We start from the raw sequence: 28,000 nt of genomic DNA, 5'->3' as shown, positions 1-28,000 counted from the left end.
ACTGTCCGCCATTTTCCGGCGGCTGCTTGTGTTTGTCTCGCGCACACACAACAGTTTCGGCCGCCGTCTAGCCAACATAACCTGATTGTGCAGCCGCCGCCGCCGCCGCCGACGACACCACCACACTGCTATCCGTTACGACCGCGACGACTGACCGCCGTTGTTGTTCCGCAAGTGCGTACGGCGTACGACGATCTGTCCGTGTTCGTCCGCCACCCGTCGAAATTTCGATCGTTTTTTTTTCTCCACGCACGCCGTTCGGTTTTTGTGTTTACCGGTAAAATACGCCGCCGTTGCCACACACAACGCGCGCAATACATAATAATATTTAATAAACGTACAATAAGGTAATATCCGCTATTGTTTGTTATTTTTATTATCGTGTTATTATCATCGTTCGCCGACCGGATCCCGCGATCCGATGCTTGGACGAGTTCGTGCGCGCCATTTCACTACGACGATACGATATTGCGGTCGCGCGCCAACGTGAATCCGGTGCATTATTTTAGTGCACGACGACGACGACGACGCGTTCCCGTCGCTTGGCGTGCGTGTGTGTGTTTGATCGAGTTTGAGTGTGTGTGTGTGTGTTTGCGCGCGTGGTTATCATCGTCGACGTCGGCCTGCCAACAACGCGGACGCTGCTCGCACAGCTAATATTGTCGCCGACAACGCGCCGTTACAACAGCATCAGCGACGTGATCAACGAACAAGGTAAGCCTCGTCTCAATGTCATATCGTTATTCGTTATTGTTATGTTCGGTGTTTGTTTTGATTTTACTTACTCGCGCCAGGTTGCGGGGTACCTATTGCGAGTTTCTATGGTGTAACGTTGTGTAGAGATTAGCGATAGTAGTTGTAGCGATAGTGTGGAGTGCGGTGTATATATATTCAATATTGAGCCGGTTTGCGTATTTTCGGCCGCCGCCTTGCGGTGTGGTCAAACGAGCAAAAAATATAAATCGCTAACCTCCACCACCGCTGCCGTCGTAAATCGGCATGATCGTTTTCTATGATATTTTGTTTGCTCGTTGACGTTTCGGGCATTATGTGCCTATATTTTATTATAACAAAATATATAATAATGGTATGGTTTTCGGGCGGGAGGGGGGCCAGGCCGATAAGGTGTTTGCACGATCGTCGATGGTTATGTGAGTGGGAGGGAGGGGGGCGGCGACAGGTACGTTCGATTCGAAATATTTTATGATTTTAACGATGTGATCGCGCAGCGGTGTGCAGAGTACCGTTTTATTATATATCTTGTACAATACACATATCAGTCGACCTTCCGTTTACCGTGATACATTTATGTTTATGCCCGTGGTTTGTGATAAGTCTGAGCGTCAATCCAGAACTTAATCACTTGACCTTCTAAAACTGTAGTAGATAATTGACGTCGTCGTGTTTGACATGTGCTTCCGAAAAGCCAACACCGGTCCATAATCCTAGTCGTAACGCGACTCTGCAGCTTATTGTGGGTGTCGTGTGTTGCCGTACAAATTTTTCGTGCACCGTGAAAATTATCCGCGTGCGACCAATTTAGAATGTGCCCATTTGCGGGTCAACGTGATCGACGTTGTTCTTTGGCATATGAACGTGGCAGATTTCTGTGGTACCTTTAATTTCTATTTAAATATGAGAGTGTGAACATTTATCTTGACACCTCCCAACGTTTTTATTAATTTTACGTTACATACCAGTGGCTGAAAATCATGCGTTTTCGTGTCTCATCCACGGTTACATATTTTTCCCTCAAAAAACGTAAAACTCGTGGTGCAAAATTCCAGTGATTTTTAGTATACCGCTTGCGCGTCATTATTAGTAAATATTAATTATTATTAGTCTTAATCACAATTACAATGATTCGTTCTCAATTGAAAACCGCTGATAGCGCTACTCAAACAGCACTAGTAATGTTCGGTTAGCAATAATAATTAATTGTTATTGTACATATTTTTTTCACGAAGGTTTGCAAATTTTTTTTATACACATGATAAAGTGGAGATTGTTATTTGTTACATAAAAGTACACGCGGCTGATGAATAAAAAAAAAAGCTTAGTCGTCCCGACAGCGTTTCGCGATTATCCTTAATGCTGACTGCGAAGGGTGTGGAGTAGGGAAATTTGCTTACGTCGGCGTTTCCTTCAAACCGATTACACTGCTCCGAAACATTTAACGTTTATAGTATTACAACTGTTGTATATACACGTTAAATTACTATTGTTTATTATACTGAACTATAAGGAATATATATTTTATTTTTTTTGATACTGATATTGCAATAATATAGTAGGACAATTGTTTATGTTATTTTGGTCGCGATGCCATCCTCAATTTTTTATGAAGTCATTGCGTACAATCGTGTTTGTTGAAAAACCGCCGTCGTCTCTCAGGCGTTTATCATTAATAAAATTGCTTTTCAGAAACGAATGATAATACTAATTGTCATTATTATTATTATACGACGAAATCATCCCTCGCGTGTAATAAATAACAACATAGTAATGATATTGGCTACCGCATGACATTATTATTATTATGTGCGATTGCCGCATGGATTTTGATAATGATTGTTAAAAGTGGTCGTTGTCAAGGCAAACCGTATAGTAGTAATAAGTAATAACCACAATTGGTGGCGGCCGGCCGGTGGTGGTAATTGAGGCACCATAAATGGAAGGGCGACGGCGATGACAATGCGAAAAGAGCGCGCGCGTTTTAACTGGTCTGCACGGCTGGCTGGCACGACGACGCGACTCGGTTTCGTGATCGTCGGACGGTGAAGCGGGGGGGGCTTCGCTGGACGTAACCGTCATCCGTTCGGCGGCGGCCCACGTCTTCCCACATCGTACCCAGAAAACACGCTCGCACCACCGCCGCACCACTAGCCCTCAACGACGGTCGTGTATCTCCGCCGCCCCTGTCTAGTGTAGAAGTGTATAATAGTGTATGGTATTCACTTTCGTGATCGCGGTGTTACCGACAAACCTGTGCGCGCGTGTGTGTGTGTGCGTGTGCCTGCGCGGCGTCGTTCACACCGGGACACAACACGCGTGCACGCCGCCCGCCAGTCGTTCCTTCCTCGTGGAACGCGGGCCGCCGCCGTGTGGAATTCTCGCCTACAGAGTCCGCACATTTAATCGAATCACGACGGTTTTCACGATTACATTATTGTGTATATATTATAATATGTATACACGCGTATTATTGTAATATGCAACGTGCATGCGCAACACCTCCGACCGAATAGAGGTGTAGTTATGTACACACGTAAAATAATGATAATATTCCAACCGTTGTTTTCCGTCTGATTTTTTACCGTACCACTCTTTTTCTCTCAATCTGTGCGTCCTCTCCGGATCTGTGTTTACCATTGGCGGATTCAAATTGTACAATACGTTAGCGGTAACACACACACCGCCGTCGTCGTTGGTAGGTAATAATAGCCGTTTCGCGTTTTGACCCAGAGTTAATTTTTTTTTCAAACGATAATAATTCTCAATACTTTTGATGTTCGTTTTGAAATAATTGAGATAAATCACTACATTTCATCGAAGTTATTGTTGCCTATTTGGGTATACTAACCATGTGGATGTGTTGTACACACGGGCTCTAATATTTGTTTGGCGGGTGGTGGTGATGAATATTTTTCACATGGATAATACAATTTTTGATTGATATTTTTATAAATAATATTGTGTAGGTAGGTTGTGTTCGTTTCTATGTGAATCGAATAATATTGTTCCGAGTTTTTCCCCAATTCTACAAACAGTAGACCCGTGTCCCCTTTATTCCCGTAACATCTGTCATATAACGGCATACTTTAAAAATTAGGTACCCATATTGTGAACAGAATGGCGATTTGCATCACAAAACATTTTTTTCCGCACATCGGCATATTTATTGTCGTTTTCTATAACTGACCTTGAAAAGTTTAGTGGTCTGGGGAAAGGTAAAAATAAATTATGTACTATTCTCTAAAAACAGTTACAACTACTAAATATAATCGTCGATCGTCGGTGTTTGGAAATGGTAATAAGTAATAACGATTATTTCAGCAATATTTTTCTGTCGTGGGGTGTAAGTACCGCGAAATATATAATTATATTTGAAAATAAACGGATGCTCCTCGTGTGTTCCCGTTTCGACGAATTCGTTTTTCTTTACGCTAGCAAAGCAATATCGTGACATCGATTCGATTTCTTCTTTGCCGTCATCGTTGCATCGGCGTGGTCGTGTGGGCATGCAGTTAAAAACAATTTCATTGCCCTGAGCGGCGGCGTCGTCGTCGGTAAAACGAACCTGTTTAGTGTATTACGGCGCGAGCTCGGTACACAAATTTATTAATAATATAATATCATACATTATTGCACGCACTCAACTACTTACGTGTACTGCACACATAGGCACACAGCACACGCATAATATTATATTATAGCACACGCGCTCGAACGCACACGCACGCACGAGAATCAACGCGCATGCCGTCGTTCGGCAATCGGCGGCCATAACGAGGCCGGCCGGTCGCATTGCGCGACTATCACATCGTAGTATCGGCAGTGGTGGTGGGCGACGACAAATCTGTAATCTCATCGAAACGACAGAGTTTGGCGGCGTGCATCGCTCGCGTTCGTTTCGCGATTGGTCGCTGCAGCGTCGGTAGCCGGCAGTCGCTCGACAATGCTCCGCGAGTTAACAAAACGCGCACGCGGGGAGCAGCTGCCACCGATAGTGGTTTATACCTACGCTTAAAACAGTTAATCGTGTTTACCAGCTGCTGCCGTTGTCGATTATAAATACGATATATTATTTAATATTTATTTTTTTGTCACATTGCTGTATATTAACGATTGTTCGGTTTTCTCGGTCCAGTGTCGCGTTATTGCGGTTGGGGCTCGGAAGGGGCTGGACCCTGTCTGTTTTAATTTCGGGCTTGCTAGGTAACGCTAACGTGTTACAAAATTATTATAAAATATAATTCATAAACAAAATATTATGAAATTAAAATTAATTATGTTCTTTTCAACCAACAATTGCTAAAAATAAATAAATGAATAACAGTTTGATAATAGTTGGTTAATCTTAAACAGAACCAAACAATATGTTGCATATACGTTAAATAAATATAATGTAAATTATCTCGAATGTCTTCGTGTACTTAGCCTACTCGTCAAATGATTTTGTTTCCCGCCACATAAATAAACAATGCTAACGCTTTGCCGTGTTTTGTAGAAAAATATTCACACACTTTTGATACGTATTCCCCATAACGTGTCCTATCTGTAAACCAAACTTTACCACGGTTCACTTATGTAAACCACTACGTTACATGTCGTGACATTTCATCGGCTGTACACGTCGCGTTTTAGTTATAACTTAATAAACGATCGATAGAAACATGCCCCTCCTGTCATACCATGATTTTTATTATTCTTTACATAACCTATCTTCAGCGTGTGTGCACGTAAGTGTTAATATATTCTTCTTGCCCATGTATTCGTTTTCTTGTATGGGGTGATCGTTTTCTTTTATGGGCAATGGGCATGGTGATTTGTTCTAATTTTAGGGTAGGTGGTTTAATTTTTTAGATAAGCATTTTTCTTAAAAAATTTGGGTGACTTCAACAAATTCGACAATGCGTATTTGTGTAATTATGATTAAATAAATTATTGAAGTAAAATCATTTTGTTTTACGTTCGATAGGTATTGATGGTTAATTTATCAGCTTGAATATTAAAATGACTTCCAAAAAAGCACATTCATACAAAAAAGGTTAACAACAATTCATATTTACTCACATTAATTATATCATATTATATTTATATATATATCATCATACATTTATCATAAACTATTTTTCTTTCCTACATTTGAACTTGGAAAATTTTTAATTAAGGATTGTAGATAATTACTTATCACCTATTAGTGATCTAGATAATTATAAAAAGTACCTATTGATGATAAATAATGATAAATACATTTTGAAAATATTAAACAACATATTTTGTTTGGAACTTATCTATTTATATTCAATTCATTAATAAATTGTTAGGATAGGATGCGATGTGTATAGTAGCAAATATATTTTTGAATAGATTCGAATAGATCAAATTGTCATTATGATACCTTGATAAGCATAATATTACTATTTCTTGATTTTATAATTAATTATAGGATTTATATTATATAATGTTAGGAATTTAATCTTCTTATATATTATGTATTAATAGGTTCTATGATAACATAACATTTTCATACCAACAATTTCGTTTTGGGAATTCTATACCTACTCTTACCTACTTTTGAACATAAATTTGAACTATTCACTGTACCTAAATAATGCAATAAATATCTTTAAATTTATCTTTTGTATATATATGCAAAGAAGTATGTTATGCAATTCCATTATACATAATATTATAATTAGGTATAGCACTTAAGTTTAGTGTTGGTAGTAACCAATTATAATTTTTTTTATCTTTTCATTTGAAAACTCAATACTAACTGTTTACTACATACAACTCAATAGGAATTATTATCATATGTTAGAAATCAATTTGTTAGCTTAAAATATTACCGTCATGGATTTAATGGATTATTTAATTGTTATCAGTGTACCTAATTGTTTGTACTTTTTGTGTTTATACTTACTAAAATTTAAGATGATAATAACGCACTAAAAATTAAATGGATAGTTTGAAGTCGATAATAGTTTTATTATGAAACTGGATATAATTTTATACAAAAATATACAAAAAGATAAAAAAAAACATTTATAATATTGAACGCACAATTAAATGAAATTGTCATATAATTAATAGACAGAAGAGACTAACTATGATTAATTTTTAGTGCGTTTAATATTACTTTTAAAATGTTTTTTTTTAAATTTTTGTGTATTTTTTTTAGGAATTGGTTGCAAAATGTTGACACTCTCCGTAAGAAATAGAAGCAAATCTAAAAGGATACAGACGCCAAAAATTGATGAATTGTTAGAATCAGTGGGATTGTTGAGACATGTAGTGCCTAGAGATTGTAATAGTTTATTCAGATGTATTTCTCAATGTGTGTTCCTAACCCAAAGTTGTCACATGATTGTACGACAACAACTTTTACAATTTTCTTCACTGCAAACCAAAGAATTCTCTCAGATGACTCAGTTGCCTGTCGAAAACTATGCAAACAAAATTACTGATACAAAAATAGATGGTGATTTGGTGGATATGCATGTTGCTGCTAAAGTATACAAAATTAATATTGCATTTTATGAAGATTCTCATCCTTTTATACCTCTTAATATTGAAACTCCAAACGCAGTAAAAACTTTAAATATATGTCTCAATTATGAAGGTACTTATGATTTAGTACTTGTCAAAGAGTCTGTTGTAAATATTTCATTTAGTCAATCAATTATATATGAAATGCTTTACAACAATGTTTTTAAATTATCTGGTGTAGATTTTGCTGTAAAAGAAATGTTGTTTGACAGAAATTTACCAGCTTCAAGGTCAAGTGATCCGGTTAGTTTGGAAAAGAGAGCTACTTGTACAGATATGAAAGAGCTGCTTGAATATGGTATTACTCCATTCCCATTTAAAGTGGCTAAAGCTTTGACACCTAAATTATACAGAAACACAGAGTATGATATTTGGTTAAATAATAAAAAAGAAAAATTTTATGGCAGGTGGAATAATTGGGAGTTTAAAGAAGGCAGCAAATGTATGGTTTTTATTGGCACTCAGGGATATCATTGTTATATTCAACGTATTCATGGGAAAAATGAACCAGTTGAAGTATATGTTAAAGATTTGGCTAAAAAAATATATGTGGAATATGATCAGTTGAAATTAATTCCAGTTGAACAAGATATGAGAGAATTGATGGAGAGTCCTACTCAAATTAATCAAGTATCTTCAAATATAGTTGACTGTAACCAATTTATTTCTGGAGGTCCTGGACAAGGTGAAGCTCCAGTTCAGTATCCCGGTTTTATCAATGGACCAATTCATGGGATCTTCCCTGGGCAAATATTTCATCCCTCTTTTTATGTTCATCCGTATCAACAGCATCCAGATATGCCTATGACGCCTCTGAATTGGATAAATAATGAAAATGTGGTACATCCATGGTATATATCTACACCTCCAGTTTTATCAAATAATTTTCATCCATTCAACGAGCAAATTATACTATTGGAACCACCTTCCAATTTTAATCAAAATTGTATGGAACCAAATTGTATGGAAACTTTGTCTAATTCAACTGGACTACATGTTCAACCAATTCCTCCGCTATTGTACTGTGAACACCAATCATGTGTACAGTGCAACAATGGGGAAGAAAGTGTGGCCATGGATTCTAATCGTGCGTATCAACCTTGGTTAGTGCCAGAGTTCGATGTGCCTGCAGATGAATTGCATCTATAAAATAATAAAGGCTGATATAATGTAACAAGGACTGATATTTATAAATCTATGTGATAAAAAGTAACTCCTTATTTGTTTTTGAAGATATTATTTGTTATTAAAAGACAATTTTTTTTTAGTTTTATATTCAATTTTTATTTTGTTCCTACAACTTTGTTATTAAATTAATTATTTAATTGTAATTTTCAAAAAGACTTAATTTATATGCCTAAGTATGGTTCCATTATAAGAAATTTTTTATTTTAAAATGTTTGATTTTTTTGTTTTTAGCTGAATAAGTTTTTTTAAATACCTAATTTGTTTTAAGATATTAAAAGGTTTTCATTATCTAAATTAAAAATGTTTTTAATTAATTTATTTGTTATTATAATTTGTCATAAAAAAACTATATTGACAACAAATTTGATAAAACAGAGAAGTCGATTTTGGAGAAAAAATGTATTGAACTGTATTAACAAATTCTTAATATTATTATAGAATTTTTTTAGAATTTGATAGTTTACTGTTATAATCATATTAGGTGTATAGGTAATAGCATATATAAAATATACAAAGTGATACAAGTGATACTTTCTATTTCCAACTTTTAGGATCACAGGAAATAATCTCTTAAAGTTTTAGAATGTTAAAAATATTAATCAAAAAAACAATGTTAAAAATAGCTATTTTTATGAACTAATTACATAAATAATTGTAAATTAGTGTGAATTCAATATGACGTGAATAAAATAAATTGATTTATTTCATCATAGATACCAAACATGTTGATTTTCGAAAGTACTCGTTCATATTAAATGTTATGCATTTATTTTTATAAATTAAATGTTCGACGATTGCTGCCCTCGTATTTGAATTATGGCTTTATTATAACGATTCTAGTCTACTAACATTGGTTTACTGGTATTCTTTTTAAAAAGTATAATACACACACATCACAAGGTCACGACGCTTAAAATTGAATAATGCAATATATTGTACCTATATAATAGGCAAATATGTATTACACTAGTATTACATTTATACATAACTTGATACTTACTAATAACAATAATAATAATTTTATAAGAACACTAGAACGGGGTTTGTCCATGTATACGATATAACTAATTTTTTTTATTGTAATGTTGGGTAAAACAAATTAAGAATGTGTTGGGAAGGTTAAAGATGGTTTGCAAAATTTGACTTTCACATTCGAATCCTGCCCCTTTATCATCTTCCACAATCGACCGACCGTTGTCTGGTGAAAGCGTGCGCGTTTTTCACGCAAAAAAAAACCGGCCTTGTTTTATTTCAACTGCCCGAATAGAGTGAACACAATGGTAAAATAACTCCACAATATGACTGCACAGTGCACACACATGACGATAGAAATCGGAATTAAACACGGCGATCGGGTGGTTCGATAATAAGGAGTGGAAAAGGTCTCGGCGCGCCTCTTGACCCTAAACCAGGGAAGATGAGAAAGAAATATATAAACCGGTTGTGCGTGCCTGTATGAATATTGAACGCATTGGACACGGCCCCGTTGCCGGCGTTACTCCCAAGTCCTTATGCCGACGGCTTCATTTAACGATAGTGCACAGCTTGCTAATTAAAAAAAAAGAATTTATAAAATCGTTATAAAAGTAGATTGTTACATCGTCGATTAATATTTTTGAGACGAGTAAAAAGTCCGTGGGTTTTGACGTATATTATGATGGTTAAAATATAATACATGGTATAAAATAAACTGATTTTGTCCAATGTGTGAACGTTGTCGTCTCGTTCGAAACGTGTCCATTCAGCACGAACCTCCCCCCCCCCACACACACCTGCACATTCGCCGGTAGTACGTAATGTTTAAGACCACTCTCGGAAGTAAAATGTCGCTACAGTGGCAATACTGTTAAATCGACAAACAACGTTTGCCTGTTTTCCTCACCCTCTCTCATTCCCCCTACCCTACACCGTACATTCGATATCCGTGCGTAATGTTATTGTATTATAACGGTTCTACCGGGGCGATTCGGTTGTTTAAAAAAAAGGGAGGGGAAGAAGACTATTGGCTTTCAAGAGAGAGAGAGAGAGAAAAATCGCTCTATTACCAATTTGTATCGACGAACAAATGAAATACTAGTTACCACTTACCAGTACATTATTATAAATGTATAACAATATTAATTATTATAAAGTTGATACTGCGCGAGTAGTGGTCGAAGCAGCAGGTGTCGTTAATACGCGACGCGTGCGTCTGGTTTACGGTTATCGTTCGGTATATAGAGCTACAATGTATAACTTACCTGTGTTTTCGTCGTAAAGGTAAACTTAGCATACCGGAGCACACAAAAATTATGAATACAATACTTACCAACTAGTACCTAGTAAGGTACTTATAGTTAAGGCGTATAGACAACTCTTTTAATTTAAATTTATAATCTAATCTAATTTAATCGTAAGACACCGTGATAACATAATTATTGCATTTTAAATTCGCCATTCTGTAATATTAGGAGATATTTACCGTTTATTAAAAATATACGAACAAATACTAACTTTTAGCATTTTATATATACTATTTCGAATTCAAAACCTTGTGATATTGATATTGTAATATATTTATTTTGTTTACCCGTAGTACAGATATTAAAACAATAAGCGATCTAATTGGGTAGGTACTTATTTTACAATACTCGAATTGGTATTATCTTAGTATCCCTCCCTGTATTCTTCATTGTTAATGACATGAGTATTATTAGCCGCATACATTAAGCACGCATAGTCTTAAAATTTTAAATGTATCATATATTTTTAAGGTAAATTTATCATAATCTATAGAATATTATCAATTGATAAAATGCGTTGTTATAATTTGCAGTTAATAGTAACAAATAATAATAATAATTACCTATCATTATTAATCGCGTTTGATCGTCGACATACTTGAGATACAAATGCGTGCGGATAGCACCAAAGGTTCATGATAGTTAGCTAAGAAAATATGGGGACTTCGATTAGGGTAATTTGAAAATTGTGGTGATTAATATTAATAATCTATGAACATTCTTAATTTCTAAAAATGGTCAAAGTCAAATAAATAGATACTAGGATCCAATATTACATATATTTATTATTTTTGTAATATCATTTTTAAGGACTTTTATCTTTAATATAAACATTTTAATAAGTAAAAAGCAACTCATCAAACTTTTAATGTCATACCGGCAATGGTTCTGAAAAATTATCCACAAAATAATTTACAGTAATAATTTACAAAAAAGTGGGTTTACATTAGAAAATTTAAGTTTGTATCACAAACAAGACACGCCTGTAGAACAAAAAATAGTAATTTCAAGAATCTGAAAATATAGTTATTAAGTATATTTATTAATTATAAAAATCAAATTTGAACTGCATTATTGAAGAAAAAAGGAGCGAGCATACTTGGAAAATCACCTTCCTGGTTTGGTCTCCTGCCCCTATTTCAGATACCTGCGCCTGTTAATTGTTTATCATTGGTTAAATAATAAACAATATGTCGGTTTCTTTATTTTTCAAGGGTTATTATTTATTTTTCACTCTTTCTCTATACTGTAGATACACGCACCCGTTTTTAATACGTTGATATTTAGTATTTAAACTTAAAATGGCTCGCGATAATAGTTAGGGATTTTGTTGTACAATTGATTTTTTAACGAACCTGTAGTATAGGTACAATAACATTGCCCGTGATTTACTTCTTATATTTACGTGTCTAATCTGGTTTTGGCATAACGATGCAGTTTGCCGATATGGTTTATATTTTACACTGTTACGATGTAGTTAAAGCAAATACAACTAAACAGTATTTTATTTCATCGGTATTAAAAAACGTATTGTTATCATAAAACTCGTTATTTTTGCTGTATATTTTGGCAATGTCGTAAATTTTTTTTCGTTCAACGCGTATCTAAAGTATCTAACTACTTTTTTTAGTGTTATTTTGGTAAACGTTTTGCTAATCCAATCATCATGTTTTTGTGATGATTATATAGATTATAGGTACTTAATATTTGTTGTAAATTGTTCTAGATACTTAAACAATTTTTGATTATTGTAAATTGTGTGTTTTACGAAGTTGCAAAATAAAAGCGGCTTAGAACATTCCGAACGTAAATTAAACTCCACCCGACAGAACCAAATCATTAGAGGAAAAGGGGATCTCCGAAGATACCAAAGTGTATGTGTGTGTATATATATATAACAACGCGCAGGAATTGTAAATCTAGTAGTTTAATAATGTATGTTCGAAATACGTAGTTATTGCCGAAAAATCTGTGTACTTACGTAACAGATAAATCGTATTATTATTATAATTTATAAGCCGCTTTAGATTGTAAACGGCCCATTATAGTACTAAAACTAATAATTTTATATTATGGTGTGATGCGTATGTTATACAATTATTAGGTATAATAATGTGTAAAAAGCAACATTGGTTTTTTTTGAAGACAATTAATTTAATAGTATATTTTATAGATATGTCATATGCGGTTATCTTATTAATTTCGTTGATGATTATGTAGCGTCTCTATACATATTCGGTAAATAAGAGAAGTAAATATAAATCTCGCATTTTTTTCCAGCATTATCTATGTGTAGTTAATATACTATAAGTCAAGTGCGTTACTGTCAACCGTCGTCCAATTTAATTAAACCTTTATTTTTCTAAAGGAGAAGGAGAGAACATATTTTGTCGATGAAGCTTTTTCCGTTTGGGCGGGAATTGTCGTCGTGGTTGCGTGGCGTCCGTTCATATCCTTGGCGTTGGTGGTAGGTTACCGCAGAAGTGGTGTATGCGTTTACAACACACAACAAACAACCAAAACAAAACTCATATTGATTTGCTCGGTCAGTTGTGCCCGGATTAGGATAGACAGAGTTACTGTGGCGGGAGAAAGGGTGAGATAGAGGGTGAGAATACGTGCGATTTTTGACTGGACGACGACAACGATGACTACCCCTCCCTATCCGACGGCCGCGCAATAATAAACACCCCTTTGAAACCAATACGCGGCCCGTCGCGTTTGCCCTTCGCCCCTCAATCCGACACGGTCGACATTTGACAAGTTCCCAGGTAGTAGTGCTAGCCGTTAAATGCTCAAACGCAAAGTTTTCCCTAAAACTACAGACATCCGATTTCCGCTGTCTTCGTAAATTTAATAAAGTGTCTGCAAAAGTGTGTATCCTTAAAATCGTATTATTCCGAATAGGTCGCTACGAAAGATTCTTTAATCTCCAAACTATAATTAATTAATTCTGTGTAATAATATAAAATAATTATTTTTTATTTTTTCAAATTTATTATACATTACGGCATTATATTATTGTGTGGTTAAAGGTAGAGTAGTCAATATTTATAAAGTATTTTTTAATTGATTTTGTTGCCAATGAGCTCTAAAATTAAATGCATGCTATAATTATTTTGTTATTAACTCTTTAATTAATGTCACAATTTTAAGGTTAAATAATCATTTAAAAATATGAAAATAATATTGTTCGTTTCGTAGACATCTATCGAATGTTTTCTAACCGAAAATCGTTCAATTTAAATTGTATAACAAATGCGAAACTTTATTTTTGTATCTAAACATTATTCATAAAATATAATTATAGTTATGGCAAGAATCCATGATATGCCTTCGTGATGCCAAAAATTGCTACTAAATAATTTAATTGCTCGCTTTAATAACCTGCCGTACATTATCAGCAACGTCTGTGCATGCCTTATAGTAATTCAGTAATTCTATAATGTAACAAGTTGTTACATTTTAAGAGTCAAATTGGATTTTATTAATAATAAATTTCTTTATTTTATTCTAAAATATAAATTAATAAATCTAAAGTATTTATTTGGTTTTATAAATTAATCGATTTATTCTCATTTCATTCACTGTGGTGCAACTATTATCCAATAGGGTTGCGAGCGCCGATCATTGTGGCCTTTAATTAGGGCAACTTAATTAAAAGTGACACTGGCCATAGTTTGCTTAGTTGTGCCACCGAATTATTCATGCATCAATGTTTTTTATTGTTTTACGTATGTTGAGTATAGACAAACACATACTAAATACATGATGTATAACATTTTTCACTGAATAATTTTGATTGTCATAAATTCTAACCATAACAGGTAATGATTAATTAATAGGTGTAACTTGTTACATAATATGATTTATGAATCAATTTAATGTATTTCTGATTTTGCTGAACATAAAACTGGTAATTTATTTGATGACTACAAAATATGTTTAAAACTAATAGTTTTTAATAATTTGTTAGGAGTATTTTCGAGGAAAATTTAACGGTTCAACATTTATTGTTGAGAATATTTCCTTAATCATATTATTTTATATTTGATTACTGAAATAGGTATATATATATATATATTATTATTAAGATCCGAATATATACAATTTTAATTCAGTAATTTAAAACCTAACTTATTTACATTATAGCGTATTAGCGTAACCTGTACATAAAATACTAAATAGTAAATTAATTTATGATGAATGGAGTTTCGTTCGTATGATAATTTGAACTAAGTGATTTCAACTCTAGATTTTTCTGAACTTAAAATTATTTTATATACTAAGTACACTATATTCAAATATATCATTTGGTAATATTAATATTTTTAATACCTAAATGTATTTTGGGTTTGGTCAAAGTTGCCTAACGACTGGTATAATAATAAGTATATTTAAAAACCTTGTTAAAATATAATAATATGATTGAAATTAATGTTTTTATAATATTCTGGTTAGTGGTTATATTATATTTATAGTAAAAGTGTCTGAAGGTATTTTTGGTATAACTGGACGTAGGTAAATAAAATACATAATATGTCAAAACCTTTAATTTATAAGATACAAATACAATTTTAATTTATAGGTTTGAAACCTTGTTTATTTACATTATAACGTATACATAAAATAGTAAATTAATTTATGATGAATGAAGTCTCGTTCGTATGATAATTTGAACTAAGTGATTTCAACTCTAGATTTTTCTGAACTTAAAATTATTTTATGTATTACACTATATTCAACATTTACATTAGGTAATATTTTTTATACCTAAATGTATTTTGGTTTTGATCAAAGGTTTCTGACTACTAAGATAATAAGAACATTTAAGAACCTTGTTAAAATATAATAATTTGGTTGAAATTAATCTTTTTATAGTACAGTGAATTCTCTCCTAACTGACACCTCCAAATATTGGACGTTTTCTTGGGAACCAACTACAAACTTTCTATAAATCGAACCCAATGTCAGCGACCGAGAGTGTCCGATATTTAGAGGTTTCACTGTATTGTGATAATATTATATTTATAGTAAATTTATAAGAAGATTTTTTTATTATCGACGTAGGTAAATCAAATAAAATTAACTTATGATACTTAATTTAATAATGAAACGATTTGTGGTCTATTGATCACAGTATAAAGTATAAGTATAATATTTAGTCTATTAAAATAAATATAAATTACCGTGGATCAGTTAATGATGAATTTTAGTCTCGTTCGTATGATAATTTACGGATGATTACAGCATATTATTATATATTCTGATGTTGATCTATTTATTTTGTAAAATCATTAAATATGTATGAATTTACTTTTGTAAACCTATCAAATAGTTCATAAAAAAACAATTCGTTTAGATTTAATATCATACGTTTAATAAACGTTACTTAAAAAGCATTTTGCCTAATAGGCCATGTAGTGTAAAGACGGTGAAAGTTATTCGCGTATCGATAAATAAGTCATAAATAAGATCATGCACAAGGAGATCGGTCGCTACAACACAATGAATTAGCGTTACACGAGATTCATTCATAGGATAGGTACCCATAATAATTTTTAATAAATGGAGGTGCAAAAAAAAATTGCCATAATATTTTATAGAAATAATTGTTAAAAATCTAACACGTTAACCTATTTAACACAAACAAAAAAATTTATAACAAAAAATTAAATCCCTACGGTTCGGTGCGTATGCACTCGATCGCCGTTAAAGTTAATCGTTGTGGTGTGAGACGTTTATAAAATACTTAGGAAAAGGAAAATAGTAACACCGATTGTTGTTATTTACTCTCCTTCCCAAAAAAAAAAATCTACTTCATAGAGATGATGACATATGTATATAAACAACAATATTATCGATCTTTCGGTGATTCTTAATGAATTGCGACAACCGTCTCATCGTCCAATATACATTACAATATAAATGGGAATAATAAGTGCCACGGCGAATAATTGTGGGAAATTACATCGACCGCCGAGTCATTAAGCGGTTGCCGCCTTGTCTTATACACCGACACGCCGTTCGCCAGCGGGTTGATGAAAAGAAGCGGCGGGCAGCTCGTAGCCGTTATTATTATTATTATTATTGCTGTCGTCGTCTGGTCGTCATCGCACGCGCGGTGAAGTCCGACGTCGTGTGTTTCATTACGACGCGGTGTTGAGCGAAACATCGCCGGCCACGGTTACCCCGTCGTATATGCCACCACCCGTGTGCGTATCGCTGGTTCGCCCACTTGTTCGCCCCCGCCGTTGCTTCCGTGTGGTGGTAGTAGCGGGTAACAACAGAGCAAGAGCAGCACATCAGCAGCTATATTCGGGAAAAATCAATGGCACTATTACCGGCCGCCGGCCGTTCCTCTTCTCGCACACCCTGCTACGTCGTCATCGTTGGCAGTGACGACGACGACGCCGCCCGCCGCCCGCCGCTTGTACGGCAGGCAAGGGCTGCGTTCTCACCCGGCTAAACGTCGCGCCACCGCCTGTAAACCCCCCCCCCCCCACCACTAACTCACTTCCATCGCTCACGTTGACGGTAATTTGTTTTCTATTCGATGTTCTGAATAATATAAAAACATTTTACAATCGTCTTAATATCCTCCCGCCGCGGTGTCGTGCTTTAGAGAATCGGTATAATCCGCAAACTCAAACGTTAAGACACGGGTTTCATGCATTGCATGACTCGTACTGCGCCCCCGTCAAAGTTTCTCAAACACCGTTTACCTGTCGTGGTTAACCGTCGACTGAATAATACGACAACGCGGTTATAACAATAATAATAATAATAATAATAATAAATTATTAACATATAATTGTGCGTAGCCCGGACGTTTCTTCACTACGTTCGTGTTTATTTTGAACTGCGTGCGGTGGACCAACGTACTTACGTTGTCGAGTTTAGTGTGTGTACGCAATTATTAGCTGACATCGTGCTTTAACCAGCGCTCAAATGGTTTGGTGTTAGCTTTGATGCGACATTGTCGTTTTATAATTTTTACCGTTAATTTGCCGAAATAAAAAAAAGTCTTAATGGTTGCTTAAACTTTCGAGATAATTATATTGATTATTGGTGGATTTTGATTTTTGATTAAATGATTTTCGCAATGTTTGTGCGTACGACGTGCATAATAATATCGATGGAGGGCGGCAAATAAAGAAAAATTAAAGAACAAAAAGAATAAAACAAGAGGTTAAGCGTCACCAATAACGAATTAATTCTGGCCTTCTTCCGCTCAACCGAATAAACGATCCACACACCCCACACTCACCCACGGTCGACGCATCCTCCCTGGTTCAAGTCCTACCTAAACGCAAATCGTAGGTATGACCACGACATTTTGGACTCGAGAATCAACGTGTATATTTTTGGAAAATTAAAAGTTGTCCAAAATATTTTTCCGTCGTACCTTCTCGATACTTACAAGATTATCTTATATCAATTTCTACGTTAAACCCGTTAACGATTAGGACAAATTGGTTTTGTAAAATAATAATCATTCGGTCTGAGAGCTAATTTGTTATTTATAATAATATGTCTACCTAATTAGAAAAAAACCTTTATTCCACTATTTGTTCTTCGTCATCGTTCAATTGCGACAGCGAAACAGTAAAAGTTTTAATATTTTCTTAAATAGGTAATTTCTTATTTATTAATTAATTTTAATTACTTTTTGACATCAGTGTGCTTAGAAGTAGTTCTGAATAAGTTATTAATTAAAATAAAATAGTTACACGTTTATTACAGTGAGTCTAGATAATTTTACCTTAATTTGCTATGAAGTGTAGGTACATTATACTATATTATTATTATTTATCATTATTCATTATAAATTATAATATTATATATATTACGTTGAATGTATAGTAACAGCAGTTAAAGATTAAAATAAAATTGTAAAGTAAGAAAACGTTTAAATATACAAGATATATTTTAAAGTACCTATGCACATTTTTAAAAAATCTAATGTTAATTGTAATATTGTACAATTCCATGTTGTAATGAACTTTTTGTTAGCCTAAATGTTTGTGTTCATAGATTATTTAAATTTTTAAACATTTGTTTGAACAGAAATAGTGACGACTAAATTTAGAACCGTTAATTGAAGATACAGAGCAAACAAGTATGAATCGTGGTTCTTCATTCGCTCACAAGTTCCGTTTTATTGCGATAATTTCTTTTCCCCCGCAACGATTTTCTTCTGATCGGGGTGATTTCCTTCGTCCGAACCTTAAGTCGGTTTAATTGTATTTAATATCGAAGTCTGCGACGACGAACACCGGTCTGCGTGTGCTGTGCATGGTCGTCAGGCTGAGACGGTGGTGATCGAGGGGTTATGAGTTAACTTTTCAGATAGAAGTTTTGCCAGTAATAAGAGGCTCATAAAATATAGAAAGGCGTAAAACTTTCCGAGGGCCGCCACCGCCGAACTTCGGAAGTTTTATTTAAGACCGGACTCACTCACTTTATTTAAACTTATTTTCATTCCCGACCCACCCCCCACTCATCCTTCACTCCCTTTGCACATTTTGTTGTAAAATTCGTCGTCTTGTTTGACGGTCTCTGCCTTTTGTTTCATATTTGGTTCCCCCTCCTTTTCTTATATATACTTTTTTTTCAGCTCTAAAAGTAAACTTTTAACTACTATGATGAAGGGTGTGGTGGTGGTGGCGAAGTTAACCTGCCGTTAACTTCGCGACGTCGACGGTAGTTGTGCCAAAGTTCATTCCGATCAACTTTTACCCATGCACGCGCGCGCATCCGAAACTTTTCGGGATCCATTGAGCTTTGTCCAAACAACTTGCCCCGATGCTTGTTTTGTATAACTTTGTTGGTGAAACTAATTTATATTATTTGTAATATCCCCGCTCCGAATCCGCGCCATTCTTAAGCTTTTTAAGTAGTTTAAAAATAAGTTTTCCCTCGACTACATGCAGTAGTGTGGTTGTGGGTAGGGATAGCAGGAAGTGTGGGTCTCGACCGAAAGGAATTATTTTTATGACGCTTTTCCATGGTGTATTTTTTTCTTTTTACTTTGTATAACAGTTTCCTCCACAAATACATTATTTGCAGACAGTGTTCTTGGTTCACTTCACTTTCTCTCTCTCCTTCTCGTCTGGACGTTTTACTCGGAATAATTGTGATTAAATTCATACAGGGTGTCGCAGATCACACGATAAAAGGTTAGGTAACTTTCTTAAGCTTAAATTAAATGTTGTATTTAATAAAATTAGTTAAATTCATATGATTTCACGATTTCTAGTTATTATTGAATATTGTTTGATAAGACAATTGACTTACTTCCTTTTTTGTTTATTCAAGGCTATTTAGGACCATCGCCACTTCCACTAAATCTTATCATTTATCTCTACCCAAAGGTAATCTTTCTCTATCCCTGACTCCAATGAGCTTTAGTGATTTATTGATATTATTCCATTAAGATTCCATATTGTGGCCTTGTGAAGACGCGAAGTAGTCTACCATCAGCTCTCCACATTAGTTTTACCCAGCTCTAAGCCTTACTTTTTAGAGTACGTTTTTAATAATACAAATAAAAATGATTTATTTTTTGATACTTAATTAACCTAAAATAAGTAAAACAATCATGACAAATTAAATAGGTAGTTAAAAATTCATATTTTTGAGATCATTGAACATACAGTTATAGATAAGTGCTGAGTAAAAGGATTAAAACTGCGAAAATAATGTAATGCGTGGGCGTGCATCGCAACCGGTGCCGAATAGTATTTTTCATTTGGAATTCCATAATTCCGTATACCATGGGTTTCTACTACAGAGTGGTATATTAAGGAGCGTTCACTTATCGTATCGTGTCGTGTTTCGTGTATTCAATACGTGTGTATCAAAATGTTGGCAACATGCGCTTTTACACTACTATAATATATTGATAAAGCCATAATGGTTACGTTTTTCATAATTCACTTAGAATTTTGCAAGCGAAAACACAACCTTATCTACGAATTATTAAACTGTTGTGCCTATTGCATTCGTTATTCGTCTAAATTGATTCGTTGTTTTTCGGTGATGCAACCTGATAATAGTATATAGGTTGCCGTTTTATCACCTACCGATGGTGAACAATGTTAAATGCGTGCGTAAAATATTATTCATGGTTATCGGTTTCCGGTGCACTTCGTATATGTATTGTTTTCTCAGTATGTGTAATCGGTTTCAAAAACAAATACCTTTGGAGTTAATTTCACATTCGTTACAAAAATATGGTATGCACACAATATTAAGTACTTTTTACAAGTTTTGAGTACGTTTCGTCCTCATTTTATTGGTTTTCTATACACCGCGCGCATGTGGTTGTGATTGTGTAATGCTATTATTTAGGAGAAAATATAAACCCTCCGAAACCCGAAACAAGAACCCTCCCACTCACAGTGTTGGTCAATTTCTTATTCACGCCAAGAGTTTCAGTTTTAAATTTTCTTTAGCGTGAACAAAAACGATAGGTACGCAAATAATAAAGTCTGACTTTTTTTTGAACAGCTTTATATATTAAGGTACCTGGGTTTTTCGATAGTTATTGTGCTACAATTGTTTATTAGATACGATTTTATTCGTTTCAATTAATTGGTGTCTAAAAGATGGTGACCAAGTTTAGTAACTAACCTATCGTTTATTTTGATTTCTTGTAAATAAAATATGTTAAGTTAAGTTAAGTATATAGTAGATAATGAGTTTACCCCAACTTAATTGTACTGTACCTACATGATAATATTTCTGTTTTGATTTTTTATTTTTTTTATTAAAAGTAAATCTCCGATTGGTTAATTTATAATGCGACTTCTGTTTTGTTGATCAGGATAATTTCTAGTGATAAACTCTATGAGTATGCTAACTCTCAAACACACACATAGGCAGTAAGAGAGAAATATTATATGTAATAGAACTATAGAAGTTTTCAGTGTCGCAGAAAATTGTAGAACTAATGTTGTTGGTTAGGGAAAAGTTAGTTGATGGATTACCAAACTTATTGCGCGGTCTAGCACTCTTCGTCTTAACATGACGTATGCTCTATATTTTTAAATAACAGCGTGCGCGAGGTAGACAAGAATACTTCCGATTTTTTATTATAAAATGTTATTAAATTATGGATAGTTGATTATTTATGTACATTTCGATCGTTAGAATATTACCGTATTAAAGTCGAGTAATTGAAAACTTTTCAGTACTGTTAAATATTATTTATCAATTGATTGGCATTGTAATATTCATATTACACTTCAAATTGTAAAAATGAATTAATAAACTTATGATAACGAGTGAGACTGAAGTTTTCGATAATATTTCCAGAGATTGATTTTGTATATAAAAAAATAAACTTTAGCAAAGAGTGCTGTTCATGTAATAAAATTGTTGTTCAACCGTTTGCCGTATTTCTCGCCCCTCTCCGGCTCCGCGTTGCATGAAATAAAAGAAAACTTTTATTTTTTTTTCCGGTTAAGTTTGGTTTGGATCTCACAACCTTTCAAAACAAACTTTTAAGTATATTATAGCTTTTTAGATGGTCCAGATATCGACAAACAAAGTTTTGTAATTTTTTTCTCGCTTCCCGCTTCTGGACTTAAGACTTAAAAAAAGTTTCTAAATTAAAAGAAACCTTCCTTGTGATCTTTTATAAATTAAAGAAAGAAAACTATAACTTCATTTTAATTTTATTTATAGTTAAAATATTAAAAGTTTTTTTCGTTATTGTTGCAGGTTCCCTACCCCTATCAATGGTATGATTTGGACGTCTTAGGCACACTTGTAAAACCCAAACAGTCAAAACGCAAGGATTAAACAAACGTGTTGGTAGTCCAGTAATGGACAAACGGAAAATGATTACAAAAAGAACACGAATCGATACAACTATACGAGGTGCTGGATCCGGTGCTGGAGCAATCACCAATGGGCCTATACAAACAAGGCCGTTGGTCGCCTTGTTGGACGGCAGAGATTGTTCAATAGAAATGCCCATACTAAAAGATGTGGCTACTGTTGCATTTTGTGATGCCCAATCCACTTCTGAAATCCATGAAAAGGTAGGATTTATATTCTATTGATTACTTTTTTTGATACTAATATGCTGTTTTTCACTGTAGGTATTAAATGAAGCTGTTGGTGCCTTAATGTGGCACACCATTGTTCTTACAAAAGAAGATTTAGAAAAATTTAAAACGCTCAGAATTATTGTACGAATAGGAAGTGGAGTTGATAATATTGATGTAAAAGTATGTAACATTTTAATCATTTTATGATCTATTTTAGCCAACAACTTGAAATATTATATTTCATAACAGCATAATAATTATAATAACATTTATTTATTTATTTATTAATTATTTTTTTAGGCTGCTGGGGAATTGGGTATAGCAGTTTGTAATGTACCTGGTTATGGAGTAGAAGAAGTGGCAGACACAACACTATGTTTGATTTTGAACCTTTACCGTAGAACCTATTGGTTAGCTCAAATGGTCAGGGAAGGAAAAAAATTTACTGGGCCTGAACAAGTACGAGAAGCTGCTCAAGGATGTGCACGTATTCGAGGGGATACTTTAGGAATTGTTGGCTTGGGTAATTTATAATTTAAAAAATTTTCTAATAATTTAAATTAATTTTTATTTTTGTATCAAAGGTCGAATCGGCTCAGCAGTTGCATTAAGAGCTAAAGCTTTTGGCTTTAACGTAATATTCTATGATCCTTACTTACCAGATGGAATTGAAAAGTCTCTAGGCCTGACTAGAGTTTATACACTTCAAGTAAATTTCATCTATTATGTAATTTTAGAAAATGTATTAATTTTATTTTATTAATGACATAATTTATAGGATTTATTGTTCCAATCTGATTGTGTATCGTTGCATTGTACTCTGAATGAACATAATCACCACCTTATAAACGAGTTTACCATTAAACAAATGAGGCCAGGTAAACGATTATTTACTTTAAATATTCTAAACATTATGACTTATAGTTATTACTAAAAATTAAATATGTTATAGGGGCTTTCCTTGTAAACACAGCTCGAGGTGGATTAGTTGATGACGATGCACTTGCGACAGCATTGAAACAAGGACGTATTAGAGCGGCTGCCTTAGATGTTCATGAAAATGAACCTTTTAATGTACTTCAAGGTACACGCAACTAATTTACAATTTTCTATTCTTGTAAATTCTAATTTATTAAATAATTTTTCAGGACCATTAAAAGACTCTCCCAATTTACTGTGCACTCCGCATGCTGCATTTTATTCTGACGCTAGTTGTACAGAGCTAAGAGAAATGGCTGCCAGTGAAATCCGTAGAGCAATTGTAGGTCGAATACCCGAGTGTCTTCGTAATTGCGTCAACAAAGAGTATTTTCCTGCTCCGACTACCTATCCACATCAAGCAGGAGTTGCAAGCGTCGCATCAGCAGCTGCTGTAGCTGCAGCGGCTGCCGCAGCAGCTAATCCTGACGCTATGAACGGAGGGTTTGTGTTCCTTAAAGAATGTAAAAAATGAAATAAATTTTAATCATTAATTCTGTGATATAGATATTATGCGGGTGCTGGCACAGGATCTTTACCAGTACAGCAAGCACATTCTACTACTGCACATGATAATGTGCCTGGCTCAGGGTCAGCACCACCACCCCCTTCACAACAAGCACCACCAAGCTCCCAGTCAGCTCCACCCACTTCAGTTCTGCCACATTCATTAGTGAGTACACTACCGTCTGTCAGTAGTGGGGCTGATTCAGTGCCTTGAGCATCATCTGCCCCGTCACCTCTCATTCCTCTGTAATCAATGAGTATGTTTAACTCCCATTCATCCGGCCTATTACATAGAAATTTCGCTGATCTTTTTTTTTACCTACTTAGATTAAATTTTAATATCTACATTTAATTGTATTAAAAACACGTACCTAAATGATTTATTGTACAAGTTCAAATTAGTTTTAAACATATTATTCACAAAATTATATTTTTCCTGAAAAAACATACAAGATTCAACTCCACTGATATATAAAAAATGATTTTTAATTTATACTTTTTGTTTTAATTTGTACACAATATTTTGTAAAAATATTGTAAATGATTTAACAGTTGACTTTAATAACTGAGTTATGTATTGCTTTAATAATGCGTATAATTCATTATTCCTCGACTCACAATATTTCCATATTTAAAAAAGATATCAGAGACAATTTTTCTTTCATTACTCCTAATTCAATGACCCTGTTTTGCTTAAGACCCTATAGAATAATTAATAACTTTGATGTTGCTATTTGTACTTATTTTGCTTTACTAATACTGTGAGTGTGTTGCTACGCATGTTAATTATTAAAGGGTGCCACAGTAAAGTATCAAAGTAATACTTTTTGTTAATTAGTTAAAATTCTATTTATACAATATCATATTGGCTTACAAATTGGTTAATGTTTTAAACAAGATTTTTTTATAATATATTTGTTTATACTACTTAACTAAACTAACAATGTTTATTATTTTAACTAATTATACTATGAATGTAGGTTAACATATGGTTAGATTTATATTGAGCGTTAATTAAATATTAAACTTATTCTCATACGAATTAATTTATTTTAATTAATGTTTTATTTATAATCGACCAATTTTATTTAATTTTAATTTTTTTATATACAACAACTACATATCATTTTTTTTTTTCATGTAAATATTCAGAAATACTTTCAAGAGGTTTAACTTAGCTTAAATTATATCTGATTGAATAGTAAATTAAACATTAATAAAATTGTTTTAAATAACTGAAGAGAATAATCATAATGTTTGATTTCTTTTTCATATTAAAGTTTTTACTTCAATACTTATTCATAGCTTGTAGAAAATTTGTTATTGATTTATACTATTTGCTTTTAACTATAAAAATGGTTAAAACATATGTTATTGTTAGTGAGTAAAGAATACAGTTTTGATTTTTTCATCCATATTTTCAGTTCAATATTTTTGATAACTTACTGTATTCAAATATAGTTTTGGCACCCTTTAATAATAATAATATATTAATAGTGCATTATAACAAGTACACGTTTTAAATGTTTTATTAATTAATAATAATTTATGAATGTTATACAATATAATTATATATGCTGTACTAAGACTTAAAAATATGATTGATAAGGAAAATTATGTCCATAGCTTAATTTTATTAGTCTGCATCATATGGAAGGGCGCAGGTGGCCTTACCATAAGACAATGTATTGCACAAAAATATTTTAATTCACTTGAATAATTTCTCAAGGCGTCCTGGGGGTTGATTTATTTGTTTGTTTGATTCAAAAATCAACGTGTTTTAAAATGTTGCTGCGCCCTTAGCGACATAATTTCCATGACCGCTTTACTTTATTGTTGACACGCTTTCGGGAATTTTGTGTTTTATTTTTTTTTTACTGATTCTGTTTATTTTTTATTTTTATTTTTATTTTTTGTAGTTTGTTAACACCCAGCTTCCATACACTTCTGGACAAAACGACCGTGACAGTACAAATAATGTGAGCCAGAGTAGTCCGTCCCTGACGTATAGGTCTGTTGTTTAAAACACGTGTATTCCCTTATACTCTTTTTTGCTTTACAGAATTGAAATAGAAAAAACATTTGCTTTAGAACTATAGTTATGTTCTAATAGACTTCTCTTATGTTGTTTACATAAAAACAACATTGTGAACTTAACTAAAACCATATATTATAGGTACATTTTAGCTAAAAATAACAGGGCGCCTTGAGTCTTAAAATACTCATTAGACAATAATCAGTTTGAAATAAAATCATAATTTTACTTTCCAGGAGGTTTCTTTATTTTTCTTTTTCTAACATTTAATCTGGTTTAAAAAGTGCTATTGTATCTCATTCGAAAACAAAATTATTATTCAAAAAAAATGTATTATTATATGTTTTAATTTTCTATTTATTTTGTAAAAATTATTGTAAATATTCACAACAATATTTTATTTTAAATGTTTTCAATGTTTAAAATGTTATTTCACCATGCAATAGAGTAATTTTAAATGAATGGGAGACAAAATAGTGGCATTTGGGCTTCTACAGGATATAAAATAACATATACATATGTTTTTATTTTTTTTAATTTTTAAAAAAAATTTTTTAATAATTATTGTAAATAGCAACATCACATTAATTTAGTAGTGTTTATTACGTATAGAATTTTTAACTGTTAAGCGTGTTTAACTGTTTTATTATTAAACTGGAGATATTGTCGCCTTATTGTACATGTAAGGTGTGCGTACATTTGGGCAGGGTTAGGGAAAATAAATAAATATTTTTCAACTTTAAAAGTTAGATTTTTTTCATATTAAATCTATGTTAAAAACAGACTCGCTGGTTTAATTTGTCATTGTATGCATATTACATGAATTGAGGTGCAATAATCGACACATTAAACACTTCAAAAATATATATAATATTTTATATAGATCACAACTTTTATTATTTTTATTTTGTACTTTTTTTTTAATGGACCACAAATCAGAATTTTGTAATATATATGAAAGTACATAGAAAAATTAAAATATTTTACAATTCAGAAATCAAGTTGGATATTGTACATAATTTTGATGGAATAACTATTTCTTAAACCCTTTCAAATCATATAGGTTTCATTTAAGCAAAACATTATAGTAAGATTATGATTATTATTATTATTTTTTTTTTTTTTAGACTTACTTTGTGTTGTAATTAGACCTAATTTAAGTCCCAGTTGTAAAAAATAAAGCATAAATGTTTGAAAAACATGACTAAATTATATCTTTTATATAAGATAAAACAATAAATATCTTGTGCTTTTTGACAAGTGTAATGTCATAAAAACGACATATTTTGTAACAATACAATTTTTGTTTTAGTTTTAAGTGAAACAAAAGGTGATGTAATTCTTAATATGATTAAAAAAAAAACAATTATGAATAATTTAATTATTACTATACATTTATGTATTTCTGTTAAGTAAAAATCGGTCAAGCAATATTTCAGCTGAGCCAAATTTTTTTAAAACTCAAATTTGTAAATATAATATTTAAAAAACAAAACAAATTTATTGAATACAATTTTAACTATTCTTTTTAGAAATTGTAAAAATAAAAAATAAATGTAACATTTAATATTTTATTTGAGAAATTACAATATATTAGTGTTGCATGGAACAATAATATTATTTGTGTTTATTTGTATTATATATATAATATATTTTTTTTCATCATTATTTTG

The 28,000-nt window shown here is 32.9% G+C and overlaps 1 protein-coding gene across 2 annotated transcripts; it reads left to right on the top strand.

Moving 5' to 3' along the window:
• The first annotated feature begins 35 nt into the window (after positions 1 to 35).
• LOC132949021 (C-terminal-binding protein) lies at positions 36 to 27,911 on the top strand. 2 transcript variants are annotated; one of them, XM_061019767.1, is made up of 10 exons: positions 37 to 714; positions 22,476 to 22,798; positions 22,859 to 22,987; positions 23,108 to 23,330; positions 23,392 to 23,516; positions 23,586 to 23,685; positions 23,760 to 23,891; positions 23,956 to 24,229; positions 24,293 to 24,458; positions 26,212 to 27,911. In XM_061019767.1, the coding sequence occupies exons 2-10, from the start codon at positions 22,580 to 22,582 to the stop codon at positions 26,314 to 26,316; spliced, it is 1,473 nt and encodes a 490-aa protein (XP_060875750.1). In that variant the 5' UTR covers positions 37 to 714; positions 22,476 to 22,579; the 3' UTR covers positions 26,317 to 27,911. The 2 variants fall into 2 exon arrangements, with proteins under 2 accessions (XP_060875749.1, XP_060875750.1); XM_061019766.1 differs by lacking the exons at positions 22,476 to 22,798; positions 22,859 to 22,987; positions 23,108 to 23,330; ... (4 more) ...; positions 24,293 to 24,458; positions 26,212 to 27,911 and adding an exon at positions 6,908 to 9,154 and having other exon boundaries at positions 36 to 714.
• Positions 27,912 to 28,000: the final 89 nt, after the last annotated feature.

This window comes from Metopolophium dirhodum, chromosome 7 (genome assembly GCF_019925205.1).
Source record: "Metopolophium dirhodum isolate CAU chromosome 7, ASM1992520v1, whole genome shotgun sequence".
Taxonomy (NCBI): domain Eukaryota; kingdom Metazoa; phylum Arthropoda; class Insecta; order Hemiptera; family Aphididae; genus Metopolophium; species Metopolophium dirhodum.
Note: the sequence above shows the minus strand (reverse complement) of the source record. Positions and strands in the feature narration are given on the sequence as shown.